This window comes from Capsicum annuum, chromosome 6 (assembly GCF_002878395.1).
Source record: "Capsicum annuum cultivar UCD-10X-F1 chromosome 6, UCD10Xv1.1, whole genome shotgun sequence".
Taxonomy (NCBI): Eukaryota; Viridiplantae; Streptophyta; class Magnoliopsida; order Solanales; family Solanaceae; genus Capsicum; species Capsicum annuum.
In genome coordinates this window covers 338,174-348,244 of record NC_061116.1, presented here as the reverse complement: position 1 = coordinate 348,244, position 10,071 = coordinate 338,174, and the positions used below count along the sequence as shown (strand labels likewise).

The window sequence follows — 10,071 nt, the reverse complement described above, 5'->3', positions numbered from 1 at the left end:
TAATAAGAGATGTCGCGCACAATATTTATGACATTTCAAGTCGATTTTATCCGTTTCAAAAGAAATGAAATCGGAAGGAGTTGACGCATGTAATATTTGCATGATATATTTTAGTTGTTGTTGGCAACTAATAGTATAATAAGAGATGTCGCGCACAATATTTATGACATTTCAAGTCGATTTGATCAGTTTTCAAAAGAAATGAAATCAGAAGGAGTTGACACGCGCATATAATATTTGCATGGTATATTTCAGTTGTTGCTGGCGACCAATAGAATAATTAGAGATGCCGCACGCAATATTTATGACATTTCAAGTCGATTTTATCCATTTCAGAAGAAATGAAATCGAAAGGAGTTGATGCATATAATATTTGCATGATATATTTTAGTTGTTGCTCGTGACTAATAGAATAATAAGAGATGCCGCGCAATATTTATGATATTTTTATTTGTTAAAAACAAAAAAAAAAGTTTGACATTTATATTACCTAATTTTTTTTATTTTTTTATTTTTATTAATTGTAATAAGTTTCCACCTTGAAGTTCCCATTAGTTTCGGAAGCCAATCAATTTTTACTCCTATCCATTAATTCATAACAACTTTAGTAATGGCAACTACGGTAAACAAAAAGAAAAAATTTGATGAAATTCACAATTTTCAAATTTTTTGTGGGTTATTTCGCAGCATCCTAATAGTTTGTTTTCTTCATGGATGCTAAGAAATGACCTGGTCTTTGCCTGTGGTAAAAGCAAAGACGTCGTCGTTGTTTAGAAAAAGTTCCACGTTGTATTGCATAGGCGCACAGGATCGTTTGTTCTCCTGTACGCCTTTTTCTTTCGTTTGTTAACCATGTTAACAAAATCATCGTCTCACATTTTGTTGCTGTTCTTATGTAGTATTTCTTGTATTTCGCGCTCGCTTCATGCTGCAAACAATGATCAAAATGCGTTGTTCTTAGCTTGCGGTTCTGAAAATGGAGGGACAGATGAAGATGCGCGAAAATGGGAACCGGATGCGAAGTATCTGAAGTCAGGTGATAAATCAGTCATGACACAACCTGGATCCAATGATCCTTTGGCTCCATCTGTTGTACCGTATACCAATGCAAGAATTTTTCAATCAGAATCGTCGTATGATCTTCCTGTTAAGAACCAAACAGCACATGTTATGCTTCGGCTTCATTTCAATCCAACCGCGTATCCTAATTTCAATGTATCAGATTCATATATCACGGTTTCTGCTGGGAAAGTTACGTTGTTGAATAACTTCAGTGCGTATATAACAGCGCAAGCCTTGTCGCAGAGTTACATTATTAAAGAGTACCTGTTGGATCATGTGGATTCATCGACCGTGGAGATCAAGATTAAGCCTTTTGGTAAATCATCGTTTGCATTCATCAATGGAATCGAAATGATCACACTACCGGACATATTTTTTGGACCGGATCCTTTGATAGTTGGATTTATGAGTGGCTCGAGTGCTGGTGCTCAGCAAAGTGTATCTGTAAAGGATAACAATATGGAGTTAATGTATAGGGTGAATGTTGGTGGACAATATATTTCTCCGAAAAATGATTCAGGCGGGTTAATGAGAAGATGGTACGAGGATACTCCTTACTTATATGGTGCTTCGACAGGTGTTACTATGAGAAGTAACAGGACAGTTTCGTATGATGGCATGCCATCGTACGTGGCACCACTTTCTGTCTACGAGAGCTGTAGATCGATGGGTTTTGATTCAAACGTCAACAAGAACTATAACCTTACTTGGGTTTTCAATGTTGATTCCAACTTTACATATCTCGTGAGGTTTCACTGGTGCGATTTCACCATCGATGCCACGAGAATCAATTCCATGGTCTTTACGGTGTATATCAGTGGACAAATTGCAGATATGGAAGTCGATTTAGTTGCAATGAAAAATAGAAAAAAGGCGGTTGCGATAGAAAAAGACTATGTGACTCGTGTTGATGGTAAAGAAGGTCAGCTTTGGGTAGCAGTGCATCCATCAGGAGCTAATAGTGAGATAGCTAATGCTATTGTAAATGGAATAGAGATCTTTAAGATCGGCGGAGGAACTACGAGCTTGGCAGGACCGAATCCTACAATGTCAGATTTAATGAAGAAGCATCAGGAAGAACAAAGTAAAGAAGATCCGGGGAAATTCGCTGAAAAGGAAAAAACGAAAACCAATTATGTCGCCATCACTGGTGCTGTTGGCGGAGTTGCTGCATTTAGCGTAGCTGCTGTTTTGGCTCTTGTTGTTTACAAGAGAAAAAAGAGAACCGCGGGAGTTGAATCACGCACGAATAGTTGGCTGCCGATTCATGGGAACTCTCATTCTTCTGGTTCAAAAAGTGGTGGTAGCACGACGATTTCATCAGATGCTGCTTCTAACTGTCGATACTTTTCACTGGCCGAGATCAAACAGGCGACTAAGAACTTCCATGAATCTTATGTTATCGGAGTTGGTGGATTCGGCAAGGTGTATAGAGGAGTCATTGACGGTGACCAAAAAGTTGCAATCAAAAGATCAAACCCGTCTTCAGAACAAGGTGTCAATGAATTCCAGACTGAAATCGAGATGCTTTCAAAGCTAAGGCATCGACACTTGGTGTCCTTGATCGGATTTTGTGAAGAAAATAACGAAATGGTCCTTGTTTATGACCACATGGCACATGGAACACTAAGGGAACATCTTTATAAAGGTAACAAAATTACATTAACTTGGAAGCAAAGGTTGGATATCTGTATCGGCGCAGCTAGAGGACTTCATTACCTTCACACGGGATCTAAATACACCATTATTCATCGGGATGTGAAAAGTACAAACATTCTATTAAATGACCAGTGGGTAGCTAAGGTTTCAGATTTTGGACTTTCGAAAACAGGTCCAAACATGAACCAAGGACATGTTACAACAGTCGTAAAAGGTAGCTTTGGGTATTTGGACCCCGAATACTTCAGAAGACAACAGTTAACTGAAAAATCAGACGTGTACTCGTTTGGGGTTGTCCTATTTGAAGTATTGTGTGCCAGGCCAGCGCTTAACGCGAACCTTCCAAAGGAACAAGTCAGCCTAGCAGATTGGGCGTTAGTTTGTCAAAGGAAAGGGAATTTAGAAGATATTATCGATCCACAGTTGAAAGGAAAGATCAATCCTGAATGCTTGAAGAAATTTGCAGAAACAGCAGAGAAATGCTTAGCTGATAACGGTATAGACCGTCCATCCATGGGCGATGTCTTATGGAATCTTGAATACGCGCTGCAGTTAGAAGAGAATCCAGATGGGGTCTTAGCAACTTCCGAGTCAACGAAAGAAGTGGATCATGGCAGTGCTGAAGAAGTATCTCAACACAATTTGATAGCTATGCATAGAAGCACTTTGAGCCTTGAAAGTGATAAAGGTGATAACAACACAGATGACGTATTTTCGCAGATTGTAAATCCAACGGGAAGGTAATAACATCACATAGGCTCCTCTTTCTTATCATCGATCTGTTATGATGAGAGTAAGAATTTGTACAAATATATTAAATACCATCTGTATCTACTATATAAGGAAAATCATAGCATGTCATTGAATAATGCTGCAATAGACAGCCATTTTTGTAACTCTCTTCATTCCGATTAATATGACACTTACCTTATTTGGATTGAATCCCCGCCTTTCATCCACTGCTCATCGCCAAGTTATATAATGTTTTCCATTTAGTTCACCTGTGTCAGCTCGTTCACATCGCTGTCCAAAGCATAGATAAAGGAGGAGGGTTGCTGAGGGTCAAATCGGAAGCAACCTCTCTACCCATCGCGGTAAGATTGAGTACATCTTACCGTCCTCGAGATATAACTCAGAATTAACATGCCAATAGTTCTAAAGTTTGATGACTTTATTCACCATATACAAAAACAATAATTATTTTCATTGAAAATTTCTTCTATATTTTGGGATTTACATAACTTTGTTCATTTATTTCATTTAAAAATATTAACAAATATAGCATCCCTACAGACCTTTTGTTGTAAGTTTGCATGTCTACCATGAAATGTGAATTTCTAACAGCAAACTCTGAATAGCAAAGATTGAAGAGCTAAGCAAAAACATCACACAACAGTAGTAATTGTGATAGACAGAAAAGGCATCCCTGTGCACTAAACCTCCTGTATGTGCAGGGTTTGAGGAAGGGTCCCACCACAATGGTGTATTGTACGCAGCCTTAACTTACATTTTTACAAGAGGCTGTTTCCAAGGTTTGAACCTGTGACCTCCTGGTGATACGGCAACAACTTTACCAGTAATTCTCTGTGATAAGTTTTCGAAAATGTAGCAATTGATTTTTCGTTAAGAATAAAGCCTGAGATATCGTTAAGATTGTTGGAAGTATTATGAAAAATACTTCATCACGAACATTTATAAGGAATTCTCATAGTTTGAGGCGTGTCAAAGATACTATCGTTAAGAATATTTTACGCGGTTATGTGTATATCCCCAGGTTTCAACAAACTTTTCTAGTATAAAACTCGGGAAAAAGGTTCAAAATATATCTAAACCTTGGCGAAATTTGTTGTTACACACCTCAACTTTGACCCTCCTCGACTATATATTACCGTATTTATATGCCCAGCTGGACCACTGGTGAATACACGCGCACTGGCGCGTAAGGATCTGAAGTGGATTGATGCCTATTGGTAAAAGGATCAATGGTTAAGGATTAATACCTATTAAAAAGGATGAATAACAAGGAAGAGAAAAAGATCTTTTACCATATTAGTCAAAAGTAATGTATGGCAAATGAAGTTTTCACCATAATAATTGTTATAATATTTGTAAATTTGCTTCCATTGATGTGTGTTGAATACCATTTACACTTTTCACTCCTAACCATTCATCAGAGTGAGTGGTGTGTGTTGAATGAAAGCAAAAAAGATGTAAACAAAAGAAGAAAAATTAAAGAATGTGAAAAACATTACACAGTTTTTTCGATTTGATGGTTTGTTGTAAGGCATCCTATATCGATAAATGATTTAAACCTCTTTCAACGATGGATGCATAGAAGGCAAGAAATGATCTGGTCTTCGCCATAAATCAAACACAAAAGAATCTGTCGTTTTCATTTTTTTTGCCTCAAGGCGTACAGAAAACATTGTTTTCTTGTACGCCTTCTTTTTTTGTTAACACAATGTTAACAGAAATCCGCATTTTGCTACTATTCATATGTGTTTCTTCAAGTTGGCGCGTCCTGCATGCTGCTGTGACAGGTGATAAAAATTCATTGTTCTTAGCATGTGGTTCTCAAAACGGTGGAACAGATGGAGATAACAGGAAATGGGATTCGGATACGAAGTATCTTGTATCAGGTGATAAATCAGTCATGACACAACCTCAATCCAATGATCCTTCTGTTCCGTCTGTTGTACCGTATGCAAATGCAAGATTTTTTCAATCAGAAACTTCATATAATCTTCCGGTTACAAACCAAACATCGCGTATTTTGCTCAGGCTTCATTTTTACCCGACTCCTTATCCTAATTTCAACGTTTCCAATTCATACCTCTCTCTTTCCGTTGGTCAAGTTGAATTGTTGACTAATTTTAGCGCGTATATAACTGCACAAGCGTTGTCACAAAATTACATTATTAAAGAGTACCTTTTGACTCCTGTGAGTTCTCCAACTTTGGAGATCAAAATTACGCCTTTTGGTAATTCGTCGCTTGCATTCATCAGTGGAATCGAAATGATCAACTCGCCTGATTTGTTTTTCGGCCCTGATCCTGTGATGGCTGGATTCAGTTCTAATGACGGAGCTAATTCTGGAGATGTTGTTTCTCAGCAGACTATATCTGTCAAGGAAAATAATATGGAGTTGATGTATAGGGTCAACGTTGGCGGACAATTTATTCCTCCGAAAAATGATTCAGGAGGGTTAATGAGGAGTTGGTATGACGATACTCCCTTCGTGTATGGCGGTTCAGGAGTTGGCATTGCTATGACTAGCAACATGACGATTCGTTATGATGACTTGCCATCGTACGTTGCACCACTTGCTGTATACCAGACTTGCAGATCGATGGGTTTTGAGTCGAATGTCAACAAGAATTATAACCTTACTTGGGTTTTCAATGTTGATGCAAACTTTACATATGTCGTGAGGTTTCACTGGTGCGATTTCATCGTTGATTCCATGAAGATCAATTCCTTGGTCTTTAAGGTATATATCAATGGACAAATTGCGGAAAGTGAAATAGATTTAGTCGCGATGGAACATGGGAAGAAGGCTACTCCTTTAGTAAGAGATTATGTGACTCGTGTTGACGATAAAAAAGGAGATGATCTGCTGTGGATATCAGTGCATCCAGCAGGAGCTAGTGCTACTTTAGTTAATGCTATCGTAAATGGACTAGAGATATTTAAGATCGGTGGAGGAACTACGAGCTTGGCGGGTAAGAATCCTACAATGTCAGACTTAATGAAGAAGTATCAGGAAGAACAAAGTAAACAAGAACCTCCGGGGAAATTCGCTGATCAGGACAAATCGTCAAATAGTAATACTGTTATAATCAGTAGTGCTGCTGGCGGAGTTGCTGCATTCGGTGTAGCTGCTGTTTTGGTCATTGTTGCTTTGAAGAGGAAAAAGAGATCTGCGGGAGCTGAATCAGGCACGAATAGTTGGCTACCGATTTATGGGAACTCTCATACTTCCGCTAGCAAATCAGGTGGTGGTAGCACGACCATTTCATCAGATGCTGCTAGTAACTGTCGATACTTTTCACTCGCTGAGATCAAACAAGCTACTAAAAACTTCGACGAATCAAATGTCATTGGAGTTGGTGGATTTGGAAAGGTGTACAAAGGCGTTATCGATGGTGACACAAAAGTTGCAATCAAAAGATCAAACCCGTCTTCAGAACAAGGTGTCAATGAATTCCAGACTGAAATCGAGATGCTTTCAAAGCTAAGGCATCGACACTTGGTGTCCTTGATCGGATTTTGTGAAGAAAATCGTGAAATGGTCCTTGTTTACGACTACATGTCACACGGAACATTAAGGGAACATCTTTATAAAGGTAACAAAACTATACTATCTTGGAAGCAAAGGTTGGACATCTGTATCGGCGCAGCCAGAGGACTTCATTACCTTCACACAGGAGCTAAATACACCATTATTCATCGGGATGTGAAAAGTACAAACATTTTGTTGAACGACAAGTGGGTAGCTAAGGTTTCAGATTTTGGACTTTCGAAAACCGGTCCAAACATGAACCAAGGACATGTTACAACAGTTGTAAAGGGTAGCTTCGGGTATTTGGATCCTGAATACTTCAGAAGACAACAACTGACTGAAAAATCGGACGTGTACTCATATGGTGTCGTCCTATTTGAAGTATTGTGTGCTCGGCCAGCGCTAAATCCAAACCTTTCGAAGGAACAAGTTAGCCTTGCCGATTGGGCATTAGCTTGTCAAAGGAAAGGGAATTTAGAAGATATTATCGATCCACATTTGAAAGGAAAGATCAATCCTGAATGCTTGAAAAAATTCGCAGAAACAGCTGAGAAATGCTTAGCTGATAATGGTATAAATCGTCCATCCATGGGCGATGTGCTATGGAATCTTGAATATGCCCTTCAGTTACAAGAAAATCCAGACGGGGTTATATCAACCTCCAAGGCAACAACGAAACAGGTGGATCATAACAACGACGATCAACACAGTTTGATAGCTATGCATAGAAGCACTTTGAGCCTTGAAAGCGAAAACGCTGATGGTAACACAGATGATGTCTTTTCTCAGATTGTGAATCCAGCAGGAAGATAATAATAACAATATAAAATCGTATAATTTCAATATATATTATGTATCAACTATATATATATAACGAGTATAGCTAGCGCGGTTGATTCCTTTGTGTCATATTTATGTATTTGTAAAAGTTGTATACCTAAGCATATAACATAAAAAAGAACAACAAAGATACTGTACTTTTTGTAGTGTTTTTGTACAAGCTGTGTGGTCTATCTATCGGCAATTCTTTTCTCCGGCAGATCACCCCCTTCCCATCCACCCCGCCTGACTGATCCTGTCGTGGAACCTCAATCTCCGCGGACTTATTAGACAAATATACTGTACTTTTTGTAGTGTTTTTGGACAAGCTGTTTGGTCTATCTATCGGCAATTCTTTTCTCCGCGGATCACCCCCTTACCATCCACCGTGCCTGACTGATCCTGTCGTGGAACCTCAATCTCCGCGGACTTATTAGATAAATGATCATCGGCACACACAATATGTCTAGTCGCGTCTCATTGATTTTCATAGCTCTACTAAGACACCAAAAGAGCACTCAACAAATCTGTTGAATCAGTGTTTGCTGTTGATCCTGAATAAGTCTGCCATGGTGCCAATGTACTGTTGTTTAACATCTCAAATAGGCTAAAATTTACTAGACTCGAAGCCATCGCTCGCCTCTTTCATCGCGTTATAAAAACATCCGCCAGTACTGATCGAATAACCATCACAGAAGTATCAGCTCGACACCCAGAGTTTATTTATCTTGGATTTTCTTGAATCGAGAGTATATCAGAAATAACATTTCTACCTTACACAAGGTATGAGATCACACAAAAATGTTAGTTGTATTAATGTTGGATTTATTCTTTGCTTTTGAGTCTTTAATGAAAAAAAGCAAATAATTTCAAACAACATTAATTTCGACAGTTTGAAGCTTAATTACAGAACAAAATTGATATTTTACATAATTATTGAAAAATTCGATTTTGAATATGTCGAGATACATAATAGCTCCCGATACATCTAATAAAGATACATTTTTTCCTTTGTAAAGATACATAATTAGCTCTCGATACATTTTTCTGATTATGGGCCTGTCGAGATACATAATACATACATTTTTTTCTCTGTAAAGATATATAATTAACTCTACATATTTTTTTTTTCTATTTGAATCTCGAGATACGTAATTAGCTCTCGATATATTCAACGAAAATACATAATTAGTTGAAATTTTTGTAATTACTTTGTAAGGGTGGAGGTTTGTGTAAATATGGTAAGTTAAGTTGTATATTTATGTTAATTTTCCTTATTTGAAACTCAAAAATTTTAAAAAAGAGCCCAACGCAATAAAACGCCCGATATAGGTAAGGTTCACATAAAGACCAAAACATAAAGATTTCTTAGACACAATCTTAACTAGCATATATTTCCACGACTTGAACCCATAATCTCCTCATCACATAACAATAATTTTATCGGCTACTCCGACGCTAGCCTTCTTTATTTGAATCTCAAAAAAAAATGAAAAACAACTTGTTGCACTAAAGCACCCGATATAGGTACAATCCAAGTAAAGACCAAATTATAAAGATTTCTTGTATGCAACCTTACCTTACATATATTTTTACGACTTAAAATACGTAATCTCCTCATCCCATGATAATAACGTTATCGGCTACTCCAACGCTCCTCATAACTTGAAATATTTTAAAATATTTATATTCATTACGTGACTATTATCATTATTGGCTACTCTGACGCTCTCCAAAACTCAAAATATTTTAAAATATTTATTTATATTTGTCCATTTTGTCCCCCACCCCCCCCTACCTCGATGGCCTTCCTGTTATGTATACAAAAACCAAAACCCTTTGTGCATCACAGCAGAGATTCAACTCAACACTGAGTAGCTCAAGATCTATTTGCTCTATTGCCATCAATGGCATCCAGCAACTACTACTATCTCTTCACTCTCATATCCATTTTTCTCTACGTTTCCATCACTGCTTCTGCTGATTCTATTCAAGGTTGTGGGGGATTTGTCGAGGTAATTTTTCATTACTCATCTTGTTCAGCCTTTTGATGTAGTCGTTGAAGCTTGTTGAGCTAGATTGAGTAAAGGGGTTGATGGGTTTATTACTTTGTATAATTGGTATCGAATATTACTGATTTTGCAACAGATTTTCTTTCGTTTTGATTGATTCTTGCTAAAATTTTGATTTTGGAACGAAAAATAATTCAGTCTTCGAAGCTTGTTGAGCTAGTTTGAGTAAAGGGGTTA

General features: G+C 37.7%; 3 protein-coding genes across 3 annotated transcripts in view; all 3 read left to right on the top strand.

Moving 5' to 3' along the window:
• Window positions 1–655: 655 nt before the first annotated feature.
• LOC107855139 (receptor-like protein kinase ANXUR1) lies at window positions 656–3,663 on the top strand. Its single transcript, XM_016700140.2, has one exon. It carries the CDS (start codon window positions 853–855, stop codon window positions 3,463–3,465), a length of 2,613 nt encoding a protein of 870 aa, XP_016555626.1. The 5' UTR covers window positions 656–852; the 3' UTR covers window positions 3,466–3,663.
• A 1,238-nt stretch (window positions 3,664–4,901) lies between these two features.
• LOC107855138 (receptor-like protein kinase ANXUR1) lies at window positions 4,902–7,899 on the top strand. Its single transcript, XM_016700139.2, has one exon. It carries the CDS (start codon window positions 5,183–5,185, stop codon window positions 7,814–7,816), a length of 2,634 nt encoding a protein of 877 aa, XP_016555625.1. The 5' UTR covers window positions 4,902–5,182; the 3' UTR covers window positions 7,817–7,899.
• Window positions 7,900–9,613: 1,714 nt separating this feature from the next.
• LOC107855107 (nodal modulator 3) overlaps window positions 9,614–10,071 on the top strand; it is a 24,733-nt gene continuing 24,275 nt past the window's right edge. Inside the window, exon 1 of the mRNA XM_016700088.2 lies at window positions 9,614–9,837. Within this exon, the coding sequence (XP_016555574.1) occupies window positions 9,730–9,837 (108 nt within the window). The 5' untranslated portion in view covers window positions 9,614–9,729. The remainder of the gene's footprint in view (window positions 9,838–10,071) is intronic.

Bases quoted from the DNA above. Each gene is read 5' to 3' on its own strand.
- LOC107855138 (XM_016700139.2), top strand. From the start codon at position 5,183: ATGTTAACAGAAATCCGCATTTTGCTACTATTCATATGTGTTTCTTCA.
- LOC107855139 (XM_016700140.2), top strand. From the start codon at position 853: ATGTTAACAAAATCATCGTCTCACATTTTGTTGCTGTTCTTATGTAGT.